Genomic DNA, 19,937 nt, shown 5'->3' with positions numbered 1-19,937 from the left:
GCGTCAGGTTGTTTACTCACGCTACAAGTTCATGCCCCACAGAACAACGGCGACCTCTGCCGTCACACATTTCATTGTAGCAAATTATACAGAAAAATGGGTGTGTCTATACTCATACCAGTATACTTAATTGTATGTACTAAATAGTATGGTAGTATTGGTAATGAGATGCACCGAGTAATAAACTCACCTGATGGTATCGTCAGTTTGTAGAGACTAGTATATTTGATATATCTGGTGAAAGGACTGCAGCCTGGACACTACATTAACCTTTGCTACGTCACACATCGTCCTTTGATTGGACAAAATGTATCCTTGTTCTGGAAACAGACCACCTAACTAAATACATGAATCTAGGGGATAACTGTGGCACTCCAATCACAACAAAATAGGCAATAATTACTTTTAATTCTGAGGCAGTACTGTATGAAACACAGTGACCCAAAAACAGTGTTGGACTCCGCCCCGTCCGTATAACACCTGGTCCTCATCATCATAGTCCCACATATCAGATACAAAGACAAGAACACAAAGGAACAACACACACTAAAGAACTACTCCCTTCCACCCCATTCATACAAGATTTAGTAAAGAAACAAGAACAGTGCTTTAATAGGCCACTTTAGAGATATATCATGTATAGATTGTATATACCGTATATATATATATATATATATATATACATATACTAGATTCCCCTCATCAGGGTCTGATTATTACACGCTGAGGGTCAATTATAATTGTTTTGAATACACATTAAAATGCCTTTTTGTACTACAGAGAAACATGGTTTCGCTACAGGAGAGGAACACTGTTTCACAAAGTTCCAGAATTTGTACGTTGCTCCACTGGTTCTACAGTCTCACGTTCAGTGTCACTGGAAGAAAGGACCAGGAGGAGGGAGGGAGAGAGAGAGAGAGGGCAAACGTGAACAAGTCCTGCGTCACTGCCCTCCTTTCCGTTGTTCAGGCAGCATTAATACCAAACCGGACTGGTCCACCAGGACGTACTGGAGCAGTCCAAGCAGCAGGTTCTGCCTTCACAGACAAAGAGCCATATTCTGACAACAGCGGAGGCGAATGAAGCTCAAATTAAACGACGATTATCTATTCATATATACATGTAGGATGCTGAAGGTACAATAAGTGTACATTAAAAACCTGTGGTTATTTCTAGATCATGTTTAAAACAGACACTACACCAGCATACTGCAAAATAAGACTGAAGGATTCGTTTTCACTTCCTTCTCTAAAGATTTTCTAACAAGAAAAAAGGCTGACAAAATAACTCTCAGGAAAGACTTAATATAACAAGGAAGAATAGAGCCAGATATCCCTCTCAGTAGGAGTATATTCTGCATGGGAAGAAAGTATTTGCTGTCATCGTTGATGTTCCAAAGGTTTGTCATATACTGCATGTGCCATCACCCACACTCCTCTGACACACACACACACTCACATATATACATACATACATACACACACATATACACACACACACACACACACACACAGGTATATTCCATCCCCTTGGTTAGGGAGTGGTAACCATGGCGCTGACCCTCATGACTTGTTGTCGTCGTAGAGGTCAAGCGAGGCCTGGATGTCAGGCAGCTCCGCCTCACAGACCAGGCTCCGCGGTGACATGGAGCTCCTGTTGAAGAAGTGACCACCTGCAACACAGGGAGACGCATGAGAGTCAGACACATTGTGCTAGCGCAAGAGCAAGACTAACCGACTGGTGAAAAGTTGCCGGTGTCAATTAGTGATGGTCACAAAGAGGTGTATGTCAAAATATCTATTTTGTGGTTGTAGAAAAGGCTTTAGTGTTCTGGGCTTGGGGAATTTCAACAGATCACTGTCAACCTATGCATTCCCTTTACTGTGTGTAGAGTGTGTGTATGTGTGTGTGTAATGACCCTTTACTGTGTGTAGTGTGTGTGTGTGTGTGTGTGTGTAATGATGCGTGTGTTGACACGTGTATTTGTGGAGTGTGTGACAGACAGTAGAGATGTGACCAGCACAATGTGACGTCTGTTCATACAGCTGCCGTCTCAGTTTCACAGATCAGTCTACACGAGCAGTCATCAACTCTGATAGTTAGCTACTATTAATTAGTAAGCATTAGCTAAAATAGTTGGTATTAGTGTTAGTAGTCACAAAAAAAGAGACAAGTGTTAAAAAATGTTTTTATTTCATGTTTCACTCTAAGTCTAATAAAAGAAAGAACAAATGGAACATTAGTCACAGTAATAAAGTACTAAAAGCATTCAGGCAGATCCCAGGCCAGCATGGCTCAAGATAGCGGTGTGGGGTTAAGAACCCCAGCAGCACAAGTGACAGACACGGCGATCACCTTCACTCTTCAAAGTCCAGCCTGAAGGAGAGAGAGAAAGATGTTTAGGAAGAAGAGAACTGTTTCTCTGTCTTAAATGTTATACCAAGAAGTAAGAAACTAAAACACCATGGTGGTCATTCAGATTTGTGAGGCAGACAACTGTTGTTTTGCATCAGTCTGGAATGTTTTCGGTGCTTGGAAACTATTGTCACCTGACACTGGGTCAATACTGTGTAATGGAGCAAAGGTCCTTAACCCAGAATAACAAAGTTAGGCAATTTTTGTCCCGCTTATGAAAATACTACAAATATCTTTTCATTGGCCTAAACAGGGACGGAATTACAAAATAACAACGCAATCTAATCATCACAATTAATGAGCATCTACACATTTAGTTCACATCACATTTACTTCATAAAAATACAAGTTTTATCCTTAAAATCTCCATCTGTGGTCAAGACTGTAACTTCCCTGTGTACGTGTGAAATCAAGCTGTGAAGTTGTGTTTCTACTCACTGGAAGCTGTGGTAGCTGGCGGTAGCTTTGATGATCATGTAGCACAGAGTGAGAGCGCTGAGAAGAGCGAAACTGCCGATAAGAAACCACTCTTCTGTTAAATAAAGGAGAGGGGGGGGGGGGGGGGGGGAGGGTCACTGCATGCCGTCCCAAAGGATGACTCCTAACCCAAGGAAGACTCCTAACCCAAGGAAGACTCCTAACCCAAGGAAGACCCTGTCAAGAGAAGCAAGGAGGTGGAGGAGAAGGAGAAGCAAAGCTGGAAGAGAGCTGCAGAGGAGCTGAGAACTGTCGAGTCAGAGAGAAGGAGAGGCTGATGGGCAGAGGAGGAGAGAGCGTCGCTGACATCCAGGAAATGAGAAGATCCAGAAATGACTTGATCAGAGCAGACAGGACGAGGACGTCTCCTAGACAAGCTTGACGGTGGAAGTACCACACACACACACACACCAGTCCACTACAAAGGTGATGGAAGCAGAGGGGTCTGCAAGCGAGTGTTTGTCTGTGAGAAGGTTCGACACACAGGAAGAGTAGACGCAAGCGTGTGCTTCCAGCTCTCGGACGCTGGATTGATCCGGCTTTCTGACAAACTGACGCCCGTCTGGTTTGAGGTCACACGAAAAGTGGGTCAGCCTCGCGCTCCGCTAACACTGGGCCTCGCGCTCCGCTAACACTGGGCCTCGCGCTCCGCTAACACTGGGCCTCGCGCTCCGCTAACACTGGGCCTCGCGCTCCGCTAACACTGGGCCTCAGGCTCCGCTAATACTGGGCCTCGCACTCCGCTAACACTGGGCCTCAGGCTCCGCTAACACTGGGCCTTGCGCTCCGCTAACACTGGGCCTCAGGCTCCGCTAACACTGGGCCTCGCACTCCGCTAACACTGGGCCTCACGCTCCGCTAATACTGGGCCTCACACTCCGCTAACAGTTGGTTGTGACTTTTGCTTCGTCATGGTGATGATCCGGAGAGGCACGTTGTCATGGTTTCACCACCCGCTCTGAGAGTTCCGATTCCAGCATTAGAGACACAGCAGCGATGTCAGGGATTTCAACAGCAGGAGATTGACCTATGAAGGAGCACTCTTCAGGGAGTGTGTGCGTGTGTGTGAGTGTGTGTGTGAGAGTGTGTGTGGTTCTGGTGCAAGTGTGTGTCGATGCTGGATGGGATGAGTAGGCTAGGCAGAGCTGAGCAAGCACCAGAGAAAAATGCTGCTTGGTCACAGTCTGCTCAGTGGAGGCTAGCTACTGACAGAGCTACTGACAGAGCTACTGACAGAGCTACTGACAGAGCTACTGACAGAGCTACACTGACATAGCTACACTGACAGAGCTACTGACAGAGCTACACTGACAGAGCTACTGACAGAGCTACACTGACAGAGCTACTGACAGAGCTACACTGACAGAGCTACACTGACATAGCTACAGACAGAGCTACACTGACAGAGCTACTGACAGAGCTACTGACAGAGCTACACTGACATAGCTACTGACAGAGCTACTGACAGAGCTACACTGACAGAGCTACTGACAGAGCTACACTGACAGAGCTACTGACAGAGCTACACTGACATAGCTACACTGACATAGCTACACTGACAGAGCTACACTGACAGAGCTACTGACAGAGCTACACTGACATAGCTACACTGACAGAGCTACACTGACAGAGCTACACTGACATAGCTACACTGACAGAGCTACTGACAGGGCTACACTGACAGAGCTACTGACAGAGCTACACTGACATAGCTACACTGACAGAGCTACACTGACAGAGCTACAGACAGAGCTACACTGACAGAGCTACTGACAGAGCTACTGACAGAGCTACTGACAGAGCTACACTGACAGAGCTACAGACAGAGCTACACTGACAGAGCTACTGACAGAGCTACACTGACAGAGCTACACTGACAGAGCTACTGACAGAGCTACTGACAGAGCTACACTGACAGAGCTACTGACAGAGCTACACTGACAGAGCTACAGACAGAGCTACAGACAGAGCTACTGACAGAGCTACACTGACAGAGCTACACTGACAGAGCTACTGACAGAGCTACTGACAGAGCTACTGACAGAGCTACTGACAGAGCTACACTGACAGAGCTACTGACAGAGCTACTGACAGAGCTACTGACAGAGCTACACTGACAGAGCTACTGACAGAGCTACACTGACAGAGCTACTGACAGAGCTACAGACAGAGCTACACTGACAGAGCTACTGACAGAGCTACACTGACAGAGCTACTGACAGAGCTACACTGACAGCGCTACTGACAGAGCTACTGACAGAGCTACTGACAGAGCTACTGACAGAACTACTGACGGGTCATGTTGTCACTACACAGAGGTTGCTACAGCGAGTGACTGGAGAAATGTAAGATGTGTATGAGTTTATATAGCATGGTCTCTTTAGCCAAGTGCTTGAGTTTAATATTAGTACGCATGATTCTCACAGAACATGTTTTAACCAATGTAAAAAAAAAAAAAAAGTTTTAAGGCATTTTTTATACATATTTTCATGACAATCAGTCATCACGTTTCGATTTTCAGTTTAAGTCCCTTTTGTAGAGGAGTAAATCACACATAAACACCTGGCAAACTGTCCAGGACAGGAGCAAGGAGGGTGAAAGCAGAAACCAGATCAACAACAACAACAGAGGGTCCAAAACGAGTTGGATGAAAAGATTAGAGAGAAAACAATAGTATGATGTGAAAGAGGTCACCAAAACGAGATTTTTTTTTATAAATGTATGCAAAGATAGATAGATAAATAGAAATATATACTTTAGATAGATATATTAGAGAGATATGTTTTGTATGTATTTAGATAGTTAAGTAGACAGACAGACACACACACAGACAGACAGGCAGACACACAGACTGGCAGACAGACAGACTGACGCACACAGGCAGACAGACAGACAGACAGACAGACAGACAGACCTAGACAGACAGACTGACGCACACAGGCAGACACACAGACAGACACAGACAGACAGACTGACACAAAGACAGACAGGCTGACAGACGGAGTGTGTGAGCTCCTTACTGGTGACGGCGATGTTGATCTCCCCGGTGTGGGGGGTGAGCTCTCGGTCTGTGGGGCCCTGAGGCGCCCCCTGGTGGCTGAGGGGCTCCAGGCTGATAGAGGTGTCGCTGGACAGGTCCACCAGAGCCGTGCGCTGGCTGCTGGACGTCTGGCTGCGACTCAGACGCTCCATGTCGAACGCTACGTTGTCCACGCACGGCAGGTTGGGCTGGAGGGACACACACACACACGTTAAGGACAAGCATGCCAACAGGTGGAGCTGTTCTTGCTGCAGATCCCTGCATTATCTCTGTCACACTTGACATGTCCAGCAGGGGGCAGACTAGGGTTATGGATGAGGTAATGCAAAAACTGGCACACGCACACACGCAGCCTGTCTAGGTTATGCAATGTCCAGTATTAATATGGAGCTTTGTCACTATGACAAACAGCCCCTTACATGTGAAGGACAACACTGAACACAGGTGTCTCCTGCAGTCTAACCAGACAAACACAGGACCTTCACGCTTCAAGGTGTACTGCTAGTCGTTAATTTATAAATGTAAAATCGAGATTGTTTTATACGGTAGAGTCACTGTAATCAGTGTTTAAAAAGACAGATTAAGGGAAGCAATGTTCGCAATGTTAATTACAATCCGACTGACATATGAAAACATGTCATATACACACGCATATGCCCACACAGACAACCACACACACCCACAGTAGCAATCCAGGACTCCTGCAGTAGCAGCAGAGAGACACTAACCATGATGCCCAGGGCTTTGAGGATGTTGAGTTTACACATGGGGCAGGTACAGTGCTCGTTCAGCCAGGGGTCCACACACACCTTGTGGAAGACATGTCTGCACAGAGAGAGAGAGGGGGGGGAGAGGGAGAGAGAAAGAGAGAGAGAGAGAGAGAGAGAGAGAGAGAGAGAGAGAGAGAGGGAGCAAGAGGGAGGGAGGGAGGGAGCGAGAAGGAGGGAGCAAGAGGGAGGGAGTGAGCGAGAGGGAGGGAGACAGAGAGGGAGAGAGAGAGGGAGAGAGAGAGAGAGGGAGAGGGAAAGAGAGACATACATGGTTATAAGTCAGGAAGCCACCTCCACAAACGAGCCCTAAAAGGTCCTTGAGGGCTCTTCAACATCCAGGCCAGGTCCTCCACCTACGCTGGCATCCTGAGCACAATGGCTGCTCTGTCCATGGCTGCAGAGAGCTCGCGTGTCATCAACGCCAGCGGGGAGCTAGCAAGACAGGAAACCAGTCGAGCTGGGAGGGACAAGGAGGCCATTGTGGCTCAGAGTTCGACACAGGGACGCCATTGTGGATCTGAGAGAAACTCCTTCTGCTGGTTGGTTAGCAATGGAGATTCACCAGGTACTTGAAAGCCCTTAAAGAGTCTGCGTCCCTCACCAGTTTCAGCCTTTTGAGATGAAAATCTTACTCTAAAGAACTGTTCAGTATACTACTCATGGAGATACTTAGCTCAAAATACCAGAGGACAAGATAAAAGATAGTTGGTTGTGTTAAGTGTCCATCCTAACTTTCCCTCTGGTCTGCTGGGTGAGGAGGGGAGTGTGGCTCCACTGGAGTGAGGAGGGGAGTGTGGCTCCACTGGAGTGAGGAGGGGAGTGTGGCTCCACTGGAGTGAGGAGGGGAGTGTGGCTCCACTGGAGTGAGGAGGGGAGTGTGGCTCCACTGGAGTGAGGAGGGGAGTGTGGCTCCACTGGAGTGAGGAGGGGAGTGTGGCTCCACTGGAGTGAGGAGGGGAGTGTGGCTCCACTGGAGTGAGGAGGGGAGTGTGGCTCCACTGGAGTGAGGAGGGGAGTGTGGCTCCACTGGAGTGAGGAGGGGAGTGTGGCTCCACTGGAGTGAGGAGGGGAGTGTGGCTCCACTGGAGTGAGGAGGGGAGTGTGGCTCCACTGGAGTGAGGAGGGGAGTGTGGCTCCACTGGAGTGAGGAGGGGAGTGTGGCTCCACTGGAGTGAGGAGGGGAGTGTGGCTCCACTGGAGTGAGGAGGGGAGTGTGGCTCCACTGGAGTGAGGAGGGGAGTGTGGCTCCACTGGAGTGAGGAGGGGAGTGTGGCTCCACTGGAGTGAGGAGGGGAGTGTGGCTCCACTGGAGTGAGGAGGGGAGTGTGGCTCCACTGGAGTGAGGAGGGGAGTGTGGCTCCACTGGAGTGAGGAGGGGAGTGTGGCTCCACTGGAGTGAGGAGGGGAGTGTGGCTCCACTGGAGTGAGGAGGGGAGTGTGGCTCCACTGGAGTGAGGAGGGGAGTGTGGCTCCACTGGAGTGAGGAGGGGAGTGTGGCTCCACTGGAGTGAGGAGGGGAGTGTGGCTCCACTGGAGTGAGGAGGGGAGTGTGGCTCCACTGGAGTGAGGAGGGGAGTGTGGCTCCACTGGAGTGAGGAGGGGAGTGTGGCTCCACTGGAGTGAGGAGGGGAGTGTGGCTCCACTGGAGTGAGGAGGGGAGTGTGGCTCCACTGGAGTGAGGAGGGGAGTGTGGCTCCACTGGAGTGAGGAGGGGAGTGTGGCTCCACTGGAGTGAGGAGGGGAGTGTGGCTCCACTGGAGTGAGGAGGGGAGTGTGGCTCCACTGGAGTGAGGAGGGGAGTGTGGCTCCACTGGAGTGAGGAGGGGAGTGTGGCTCCACTGGAGTGAGGAGGGGAGTGTGGCTCCACTGGAGTGAGGAGGGGAGTGTGGCTCCACTGGAGTGAGGAGGGGAGTGTGGCTCCACTGGAGTGAGGAGGGGAGTGTGGCTCCACTGGAGTGAGGAGGGGAGTGTGGCTCCACTGGAGTGAGGAGGGGAGTGTGGCTCCACTGGAGTGAGGAGGGGAGTGTGGCTCCACTGGAGTGAGGAGGGGAGTGTGGCTCCACTGGAGTGAGGAGGGGAGTGTGGCTCCACTGGAGTGAGGAGGGGAGTGTGGCTCCACTGGAGTGAGGAGGGGAGTGTGGCTCCACTGGAGTGAGGAGGTGAGTGTGGCTCCACTGGAGTGAGGAGGGGAGTGTGGCTCCACTGGAGTGAGGAGGGGAGTGTGGCTCCACTGGAGTGAGGAGGGGAGTGTGGCTCCACTGGAGTGAGGAGGGGAGTGTGGCTCCACTGGAGTGAGGAGGGGAGTGTGGCTCCACTGGAGTGAGGAGGGGAGTGTGGCTCCACTGGAGTGAGGAGGGGAGTGTGGCTCCACTGGAGTGAGGAGGGGAGTGTGGCTCCACTGGAGTGAGGAGGGGAGTGTGGCTCCACTGGAGTGAGGAGGGGAGTGTGGCTCCACTGGAGTGAGGAGGGGAGTGTGGCTCCACTGGAGTGAGGAGGGGAGTGTGGCTCCACTGGAGTGAGGAGGGGAGTGTGGCTCCACTGGAGTGAGGAGGGGAGTGTGGCTCCACTGGAGTGAGGAGGGGAGTGTGGCTCCACTGGAGTGAGGAGGGGAGTGTGGCTCCACTGGAGTGAGGAGGGGAGTGTGGCTCCACTGGAGTGAGGAGGGGAGTGTGGCTCCACTGGAGTGAGGAGGGGAGTGTGGCTCCACTGGAGTGAGGAGGGGAGTGTGGCTCCACTGGAGTGAGGAGGGGAGTGTGGCTCCACTGGAGTGAGGAGGGGAGTGTGGCTCCACTGGAGTGAGGAGGGGAGTGTGGCTCCACTGGAGTGAGGAGGGGAGTGTGGCTCCACTGGAGTGAGGAGGGGAGTGTGGCTCCACTGGAGTGAGGAGGGGAGTGTGGCTCCACTGGAGTGAGGAGGGGAGTGTGGCTCCACTGGAGTGAGGAGGGGAGTGTGGCTCCACTGGAGTGAGGAGGGGAGTGTGGCTCCACTGGAGTGAGGAGGGGAGTGTGGCTCCACTGGAGTGAGGGCACGAGGACAACAACTGCTGTTATCTGCTTTCAAGGCTGGACCAGAGACAAGAGCTTGATGAATTAATGATGAGTCTGTTTACAATACAGAGACTGAAGCGAGAAACAGTCAAGAGGAGAGTAGATGAGGTGAGGGGGGGGGGGTTAGATGGTGGTGTTAGGACACTTGTGTGTGGGTGTGTGTGGTGAGAGAGTGAATGAGGATAGATTATTTCAAGCCCTTGTGATATTGTAGCAAGAGCTTGTAGCTTATATGTTGGGTGCTGTGTGTGTGTGTCTGTGTGTATGTGTGTTATTTTATTTATTTTTTTTTGGGGGGGGGGTTCTGTGTTAAGTTTTACAGACCAACACATTGTAGAGTGCAAAGAGACACAAATTGAATTGTTTGTTACAGATGAAGTGCCGAGGCCATAGCATCTGTAGTATCTATCGACTGTGGTTGAGGAGTGCTTCAGGGAGGGCCTGGGTAGCACGTCAAACGCACCTGTATGTCCTTTAACAACGCGTGATGAAAATCGATGCTCTATAAACTTCCCTCTCCCTGATCGTGTCGTTGGGAACCAGACTAGGCAGCGAGGATTGCTGTTGGGCTTCAGAAGGCGGGGTTAGCCTTTGACTGGCTGCTTACAGTTACTCAAGTCAGTCATGCCTCACAGATGTGACTGCAGGGAAGGTGAAGAGATGAAGAAGAGATGAAGAAGAGATGGGGAAGAGATGGAGAGGGACTGTGGAGGGTATGTAACTCTGAACTCCACCAGGATCATCCTAGGTTGTCCTGGAGCCCTCCCTCTCTATCTTAACTCTCCTGTCGTTCCCCCAGTATCTTAACCTCTATGAAGGTGTCCTTGGAGAGGTAGCCTGGGGGGTCTGGGAGTGACTGATGTGATGACCACAGCAGGGGCCTGACCTCAGACCCGCGTCCTGCATCTGCAACACCCAGGACACGGCAGATGGTGTGTGACGCTGTTCGACAAGGACGGAAAAGTGTGTGTGCGCGCGTGTGGAGAGATGGAGAGTGTTTGTGCTTCAGTATGTTGTGTGTGAAAAGGAAGAGTGTGTCCAATAAGTGTGTGTGTGTGTGTGTGTGTGACGGAGGAAGTGAGCTGATGGTTCTGGATTCTCCTGTAGGTCGTTGGCAGTGCTGGGTCTATATTTAGCCTGAGCGACCTCACAGGGGTCACGCCTCCCAGCACGCCAAGAGGAACAGCCTGGATAACTCGCCAGACCCTCCACACAGGACAACATCCCGCTCTTACTATAGAACCTTCCTCTCCTCTGACATCCCTCATCATTCTCCTCTTCCTTTCTATTGCTTCCATTTCTCTTTTCTTCATGCTTTCTTTTCCTTCACAGTCTGGTGCTCTCGGTAACTCTATCAGCCTTCCAAACCTCCCTTCCTCCTCTCCATCACTCTCCCTCTCCCCTCCTCTCCTCTCTCTCCCTCTCCCCTCCTCACTCTCCCTCTCCCCTCCTCACTCTCCCTCTCCCCTCCTCTCTCTCCCTCTCCCCTCCTCCCTTTCCATCACTCTCTCCCTCCTCCTCCTCCTCCTCCTCCTCCTCCCTCTCCCCTCCTCCCTCTCCATCACTCTCTCCCTCCTCCTCCTCCTTCATCACCTACCTCCCTCTCCCTCCCTTTGACCTGGCATGTGAGAGGGAATGTCAAACATGGTTGACCGAAATTTTCCACTTCCTCTGCACGGCTTATGACTCAGTAACCCTTGACAACAAGAGTCTTCCCTCTAATCCTTCACATCAGAACGTCACAGCGACCAGCGTGTCCTGACTGGCTCTCTGTCCGGAAAATCGGTGAGAACTCTCCCAAACTGCCACTCCCTCTCTCTCAGTGTTAAATACGTCCGTTTAAAGCCACTCTGTGGCTTGGCTGAGTGTTGTTGTGGTGCTGTCCTTCAGCTGGGCAGCCTAGAGAGGCAGGGTGTGGTGGCTGCAGGCAGGTCTGTCTGTCTGCCCCCTGCTGGCCAGGGCTGGGAAGGCTGTGAGACAGATCTGATATCCCAGATTGAATCGTGAGAAGGAGGGATAGAGGGGGGGGGATCTCTATGATGGATGAGTGTGGAGATGTCCTCCAACGAGGGGAGGGAGGGGGGGGGGCGATGGAGGAGGGAGGGGGGTGGGGCGATGGGGAGGGCAATGGGGGAGGGAGGGGGGGGGTGGGGCGATGGGGGAGGGAGGCAGAGGATGGGAAGAAAGTATAACATTTCATTATAGAGAGACAAAAGGGAGGGAGGGGGATGGAAGGAGGGACAGAAAACATGAAGCAGAGAGTTCTGTTCCTTTGTAATGTAGCCGAGTGCAAGATAACATGATGCTCTCGTGTATAAATGCTGAAACTTCAACACTTAAACATATTGAAAGTGTGATTTCGTCCAGCATGAACTGTAAAAGGCTGTAGAGGTTCTGGAAGGACATGCTCACAAACAGTGCACACACACAGTACACACACACAGTACACACACACAGTACACACACACAGTACACACACACAGTACACACACACAGTACACACACACAGTGCACACACACAGTACACACACACAGTGCACACACACAGTGCACACACACAGTACACACACACAGTACACACACACAGTGCACACACACACAGTACACACACACAGTACACACACACAGTACACACACACAGTGCACACACACAGTACACACACACAGTACACACACACAGTACACAGACAGTACACACACACAGTACACACACACAGTGCACACACATAGTACACACACACAGTACACACACACAGTACACACACACAGTGCACACACACAGTACACACACACAGTGCACACACACAGTGCACACACACAGTGCACACACACAGTACACACACACAGTGCACACACACAGTGCACACACACAGTGCACAGACACTTACTTGCAGGGCAGGATGCGAACCACGTCATTAAGCTGGTAACCCTCGATGCAGACAGCACAGTGGTTGAAGTCTGGGTCAGTCTCCTACACACACACACAGAGAGGGAACAGACATCACAGCGTCAGGATGACAGAATAAGACAGGAAGTCATAAAAGAAAGCAAATAAACTAATCCCATCAGATACAAGAAGTGATTGGTTGTCAGAGCCTCTCTAACCCTAACCCTTACCCTAATCCTAACCCTAACCCTAACCATAACCCTTACCCTAACCCTCTGACAGCCCCAGGAGAGCGTCTGTGCCCCCTGACGTCGTCCTACTAGACAGAGCATGATGTCCTCAGAGCAGACCTCCAGCAGTACACATCACACCCTCCTGATGGGGTGCAGTTCCACCTGGTGGAGCATACGCAGCTACAGCTACACAGGCACACTGTGTCATAGCTTGACTTCCTGTGTGCATGTCAGGACTCCCGGCCTGCATCCCCGATACACACACACCCATCACACACACACACACACACATCACACACACCCATCACACACACACACACACACACATCACACACACACACCCATCACACACACACACACACACACATCACACACACACACACATCCATCACACACACCCATCACACACACACACACACACCCATCACACACACACATCACACACACACACACACATCACACACACACACCCATCACACACACACACACACACACACACACCCATCACACACACACACACACACATCACACACACACACACCACACACACCCATCACACACACACACACACCCACACACCCATCACACACACACACACACACACACATCACACACACCCATCACACACACACACACACCCATCACACACACACATCACACACACACACACACATCACACACACACACCCATCACACACACACACACACACACACCCATCACACACACACACACACATCACACACACACCAAAGAGACAACCAGTGCAGGTGCCAGCATGCATCACCTTGGTGTCAAGACTCAGCCCACAAGAGAGGAGGAGGAGGAGGGAGGGAGATAGGAGGGAGAGGGAGGGACAGAGAGAGAGGGAGGGACAGAGAGAGAGGGAGGGAGAGAGGGAGATGAGGAATCAATGCTGTGTTATTTATGGCTGTGGTGATCTGTCTCTGCTGACAGAGGAGAAGCTGCCAGAGCAACAAGGACATGCTGCTGCTAGTTAGCTCCACCCCCACGGCGCCTGCTAGCTCCACCCCCACGGCGCCTGCTAGCTCCGCCCCCACAGCGCCTGGACGGGAGCAGGATGATCGATACACCAGGAGCAGGCGGGGAGAGGACACACTCACACACACACAACCCCTTCTCAGTTTTAGACAACACGCTTTTCCAGTCACGTCTAGTTTGGTGTCTGTAGTGAAACACGTCCCTAACAGGGATTTCTCTCTCGCTGTGTGTGCCTCCAGGGGCACTGCCAGGTAACCAACACCCCTCTTACGTAGAGAAACCTTCGGATGAAGTCAGAAACGTTCCCAGTCTCTTTCCTCAACGTCTTCATCTAGACCACAGGGAAGGTTGTAGAGACTCGGGGTCAGGGCTGCCTGCTAAAGAACACGGACAGCACAAATGCTACTAGATCAATAACAGGCTCAGTCAACAGACAGTCTGATAGTTCTGATCTGTCCTATAGATGGACGCTTTATGCCTGGCAGGACCTCTCTCTAGGACCCTGGGGAGCCCGCCCCCCTTCCTAGACGCCCCTAGTTTCCTGTTAGCGCTGGGCAGCTGTAAACGGCCCCCTGATTAAATATGAATGCTGTCCTCTGCACCAGCCAGTGTGTACTAGTCTGAAATAAAGCCAGCCTGTGTCACTGAGGGGCAGGACTGGAGCCGTAAACTGTTGGGTTGTCAGGTTGAGACCGATGACTACGCCACAGAGCTGATGTGTTTTCAGTCCTGTGTGACACCACAGTCAGTGGTAGTGGAGTCACTGTATCTGGGTGCACAACTAGTCTGTTTACACTGGTCACCGAGCACGTTATGGATTGACTTTGATGAAAGGGTAATGACAGGCGGTATCTGGCACTGACGGTGTTGGAGTTGGCAGAGAGCTAGCCAGCATCCGTGCGTCTGAGAAGGAAAGGGGGCGTGGCTCTGACCTTCCTGCTGGGGTTGGTGTGCTGCTCTATCGCTCGTGGCTCTGATTGAGTTGGACGGCTATGCGGTTGTTGTTCCTGCACAAAAGTAGGCCGAAGTGTCCATGAAGGAAATACCCCTCTAGCTTGATCACAATGATTCATTAATTACTCGAAATGACCTTCGCTGTGGTGGAAACAGCCCTTCGCATTAGGATCGACATTAGAGGCAGTGGGCAGGGATAGTAGACTAGTCAGGGAATATGGGCTGGATATTACAGCAAAGTAAACAGGAGTCAGGTGGCTGAGCGGTTAGGAAACCGGGCTAGTAATCAGAAGGTTGCCAGTTTGATTCTCGGCCGTGCAAAATGATGTTGTGTCCTTGAGCAAGGCACTTCACCCTACTTGCCTCGGGGAGAATGTCCCTGTACTTACTGTAAGTGCTCTGGATAAGAGCGTCTGCTAAATGACTAAATGTAAATGTAATGTAAACACTCCCAAATGATAACATAAAAGGCTGGTTTGATAACCAAGGGGGCAGACGGATTGGCTACAACAGCTCACAATTTGGCTGGCTAGCATCAAGTAAAACCCAATCATCTTTAGAAAGCACTTTCTTATGCAAGCTGTGCTGCTGGCGTTCAGTCAAGTGGCAGGGCCTTCCTCCATTAAGTAGTGGAGACAGGGCTATCAGGACTGTTGCTGTTTGCTCTTAAACCTGTTGGCTGTAAGAGCTCTTACGTCCAGAGCTATCAAACGCCGTCAAGGTTAACGCGACTTCTAGTCCGACGGGGACTGATAACTCAGACTGATAACTCTGTTATTAGTGACTCCTGTCGCCCTGTGTGTTTGTAGCAGGGCGGATTTATGAACACAGCCTCAGAGCCACTTCCGCCCCTCCCCCTTCCTCACCTCCCCCTCACCTCCCCCTCCTCACCTCCCCCTCCCCCTCCTCACCTCCCCCTCCTCACCTCCCCCTCCCCCTCCTCACCTCCCCCTCCGTCCTCCCCCTCCTCACCTCCCCCTCCGTCCTCCCCCTCCCCCTCCTCACCTCCCCCTCCCCCTCCTCACCTCCCCCTCCGTCCTCCCCCTCCCCCTCCTCACCTCCCCCTCCCCCTCCTCACCTCCCCCTCCGTCCTCCCCCCTGACATCTAGCCCTGCATCCGGATGCATGCGGTCAATCACTCCCGGCAGACTTCCTCCAGATGGAAGGTTTCAATTTCTGAGGCTCACTCCAAGGCCGATGTTTGATTCATGCTGAGACCTACCTGCCCTCAGGGGCACTGGGGTGAGGGGGGGGGGGGGGGGGGGGGGTCAGGAACACACACACCATCATGGAGGATCTGCATCTTACAAATAAGCCGACAAAAAATGTTTTAAACTACTCAAGGATAAGTATATAGTGCAATAATGTCTTTGAGACCTTTTTTCCCTCAACACTCAACTGCGAACTACCTCAAACATCTCCAACTCCTGCCATACGACCAGATCCAACATGGCCACTCCTCCTATAACCATCATCTCTAAACGCCTGCTGTCTCAGTGACAGAGGGCAGCATTTAGCATTTACACCGTCCCTCAAACCACCGCCCACCCCCATCCTCCGCAGTCACGTCCATCCCCATGACAACCTCATCCACAGCTCCAGACCAGCGGCCCTACGCTGGCGGTCGGGACACATTAATAAGATGGAGAGGCCGGAGGAGTGATGGACGGGCTGGTGTCTCTACCCCCGAGGCCTTGATCACAGACTCCAGCTAGCTCTGCACCAGCCACGGCTAGCTCTGCACCAGCCACGCCTACGAACTACAGAAGAACATGGTGGAGAGTTTATCGGTGTTGACGTCAACAGATCACCCTGTCTGGAGCAGAGAGCCTTCAGCACTATGTGAGGGGAGAAGGGAAGGAGGAGGAGAGGAGAAGGGGATGAGGAGAGGAGGAGGGGATGAGGAGAGGAGGAGGGGATGAGGAGAGGAGGAGGGGATGGGGAGAGGAGAAGGGGATGAGGAGAGGAGAAGGGGATGAGGAGAGGAGAAGGGGATGAGGAGAGCTGCTGGAGTTATTCACCTTGTCACCTTTCTTCACAGTCCTCGTAGTCAGCTTCCCAATGGCCTTCTTAGCCGCATCTCCCAGCCGCCGCTGAGGAGAGAAAGAGGGGCGAGGGAGAGAGAAGAGGAGGGAGAGAGGAAGAGAGAGAGGGGGAGAAGGGGAGGAGTGAGGTAGAAGGGGGGGAGTAAATGAGGGAGAGAGAGAGAGAGAGAGAGAGAGAGAGAGAGAGAGGGAGAGGGGGAGACAGGAGGAAGGGAGAGAGACAGACAGAGAGGAGATAAAGGAGTCATAAACAGAGGGTGAATATGGAGAACAAACGTTGCCTGAGGGCTGAATTAACAAGAGAAAAAAAAATCCTTATTCAGCAAAAGCAACTTTTTTCAATCACATTTTTGAGCAAAAAAAAGAGTAGATTATTATGCTACAGTATTCCTTGCATCAAGCGGGGTGCGACAGGAGAAACACAGAAGAACTCCCACACTGCTGGTCCAGTGACATGCTATCTGCAGTACAATACTAGACGCTGCAAGGGTCAGAGCCAGTTCAATCATTAGGATGGAATAAAACCTATTTTTCAAAAGAAGTTCAACAGAAGGATGTCGTATTTGTTGTTTTTACAAATGAATGTGTGAAAACCCCAGCAGTGTGTGGAGGCCTGGGCGGTTTCCTGCATCAGGTGGGGGGGCATTGAGCTGCTCCAGGCTGGGGCCACACAGCAGGGTGATACACCTCCTTCACAACACAACCACACAGCCTCCTTCACTGTCCCCCCTGATTAAACAGGAGGGGATTTAGCACCAGCAACGTGCACTGAGAGAGGGAGTGTGTGTGTGTGTGTGTGTGAGAGAGAGAGGGAGACAGCAAGACCAATAGAGATCCCCTTTGTTCCCAGCAGAGTGATTAGAGGTCATCATTTAGGTCTAGTTCTCAGCCTTCAGCAGGAAGCAGCCAGACTCACTTCACACATGAGCAGATCCCTGACTGGTTGTTCCCTGAGGGCCAGGGGCGGTCTCAAACACTCTCCTCTGGTCTCTCTGGGCGTGAGGGGGAAGACAAGCCCACCAGCACAGAGAGAGAGGGAGGTCATGGGTTTGAATCCCTTCAAAGCCGGCAACTTTGATCTTCACATGTACTGTGTTTCATATTCACTCACTGATAAATAAATACAATAATTATACATTTTGAGCTACGGATAGTTAATCCCTTTGGAGATTGAGGTAAAACGCTGTTTTAATTCTGTCGCAAATCTCTAAGTCTGTCATACTTGCATCAGTCCTTTGACTTCCTGTTTCAAAGCTTTGGTTATGTGACCCTCCCCTGCTCAGACCCAGAGCAAGACAGACATCTCCCCGGTCTGATAGTGACATCATAGTCTGACCTCTGCTGTGAACTTGGTTGTCATGACAACATACTAACTCACGGTTATTTACACCATTTGACTAAACCTTTGAGGTCAGGAGGTGAGAAGGAGGGGTTCTTGGGAATCTGTACTAGAACTGGGACACCTGCATGATCCACTAACCTGGCACGGTTTAGACCGAGAGGGTACACACACGCACATCCTACACCCAGTGTGTGTGTGTGTGTGTGTTTGTACAGTGTGTGTGTGTGTGTACACCCTGGGGCTTGTTGAAGGGGAGGCCAGACAGTGAGGACGGGAGGTTGTACCATCCAGCTCCTTATTAAATGTTTCATGAGTGATGACCACATCAGCATTTGATGTCTGTTTCCGCTTGTTGCCCTGTCCAACCATCCGGGCGTGAGAGCCAGGGAGCCCAGGCCCAGAGGGACACCACATACTGTCGTTAGTCACATTACAAATCTTGTTGGAGTTTCAGATATAACACTCTCTTCTCCAGTATCTTACACTGGAGTTACGCGAGGTTCCCAGGGTTAGGGTGAGCTCAGCTGGAAACGTCCACCCTCCTACAGTGAACAGGTTGTTGGGGAGGTACAAGTGGAACATGTCTTAGTTGCGCTGCATGTCAGTCCTTGCGTTCCCTCTCTGGTTCTTGAAGTCTGGACCTCTGACTTACAAGCACGACTCCTTACCAGCTACGCCAACGACAACTACTTATTTGTTAGCCAGCTAGTCTAACCAGCTAGTCTATTCAGACTCCAAATGGAGCGAGGAGTGAATTTAACCGATTCTTACTGGCCCCACTTGCGAGGTCTCACCTGGCTGCGGTCGCGCGCGCTGGTGTAGCGGATCTTCTGGATGAAGTAGAAGATGAGCCAGGCGGAGGAGATGATCATCAGCACGATGAAGGAGATGGAGACAAACACCAGAGAACCCCGATTGATGTTCTTGGCCTGGCCGCGCTGGCCCACCATCACGCTCACCAGCACTGTCAGGTTCTTCTCCAGCAGACCCAGGATCTCCCGGCCGTACGACTCGGTAATCATCACCGCCACCGTCTCCCCCGCCCCTGGGAGACACCAGGACGACAAGGACGATCAGGGACAAGAGGGGGAACTATTTACCCGTGTTCGACCAGCATGGATCTGGAGGTAGACAGACTGGGGACCAACCATACCGGCGTGAGAGGCAGGAGACCAGGCCCAGAGGGACATACAAGGATGGTTAAACCAGACCACACACACACACACATGCTTACAAAGTGCCCATGATCACAGTCCACGTACACATCATTTTCAGTCAGTCTCAGCCAGATACTGAACACACACAGGCACCTGTTAAATTAACTTAACGAGGGGTCTGTTTTGGACAGAAAATGTTGGAGCAGGGAGAAAAAAATATTCATGTTATTGTAAATCAGCTAGACTCTAGTCTCTACAGCAGCATGATCACCAGTCATCTCTGTTTACCATCCCCCTCACTTTCCTCCTCCTCATCCTCCCCCTCTCCCCCCCCTCTCCCTCCCTCTCCCTCCCTCTCCTCCACCTCTCCCCTTCTCCTCTTCCTCTCCCTCTCCCCCCCTCTCCCCCCTCTCCCTCCCTCTCCTCCTCCTCCCCCTCCTCCCACTCTCTCCTCCTCCCCCTCTCCTCTCCCTGTGCAAGTATCCCTCTGCTGTAGTCATATCATAACCATCACATAACAGCAGCCTCACATCCAGACACATAACCCAGGCCTCTCATCTGCTGCAGCTG

General features: G+C 51.5%; 1 protein-coding gene across 3 annotated transcripts in view; it reads right to left on the bottom strand.

The window, feature by feature from the left end:
• Window positions 1-389: 389 nt before the first annotated feature.
• Window positions 390-19,937, bottom strand: part of rnf130 (ring finger protein 130) — a 33,913-nt gene continuing 14,365 nt past the window's right edge. For 2 of the 3 annotated variants that reach the window (XM_084679805.1, XM_084678967.1), the window contains exons 4-10: window positions 19,005-19,255; window positions 16,845-16,916; window positions 12,638-12,720; window positions 6,661-6,757; window positions 5,913-6,120; window positions 2,854-2,947; window positions 2,175-2,376 (exon numbers count right to left, since the gene is read on the bottom strand). In XM_084679805.1, the coding sequence (XP_084535931.1) occupies window positions 2,358-2,376; window positions 2,854-2,947; window positions 5,913-6,120; window positions 6,661-6,757; window positions 12,638-12,720; window positions 16,845-16,916; window positions 19,005-19,255 (824 nt within the window). In that variant the 3' untranslated portion in view covers window positions 2,175-2,357. Of the gene's footprint in view, window positions 1,673-2,174; window positions 2,377-2,853; window positions 2,948-5,912; window positions 6,121-6,660; window positions 6,758-12,637; window positions 12,721-16,844; window positions 16,917-19,004; window positions 19,256-19,937 lie in introns of those variants that run through there. The other variant, XM_084680635.1, reaches the window with a different exon arrangement.

This window comes from Hypomesus nipponensis, chromosome 1 (assembly GCF_054491055.1).
Source record: "Hypomesus nipponensis isolate SF chromosome 1, ASM5449105v1, whole genome shotgun sequence".
Lineage (NCBI taxonomy): Eukaryota > Metazoa > Chordata > Actinopteri > Osmeriformes > Osmeridae > Hypomesus > Hypomesus nipponensis.
Note: the sequence above shows the minus strand (reverse complement) of the source record. Positions and strands in the feature narration are given on the sequence as shown.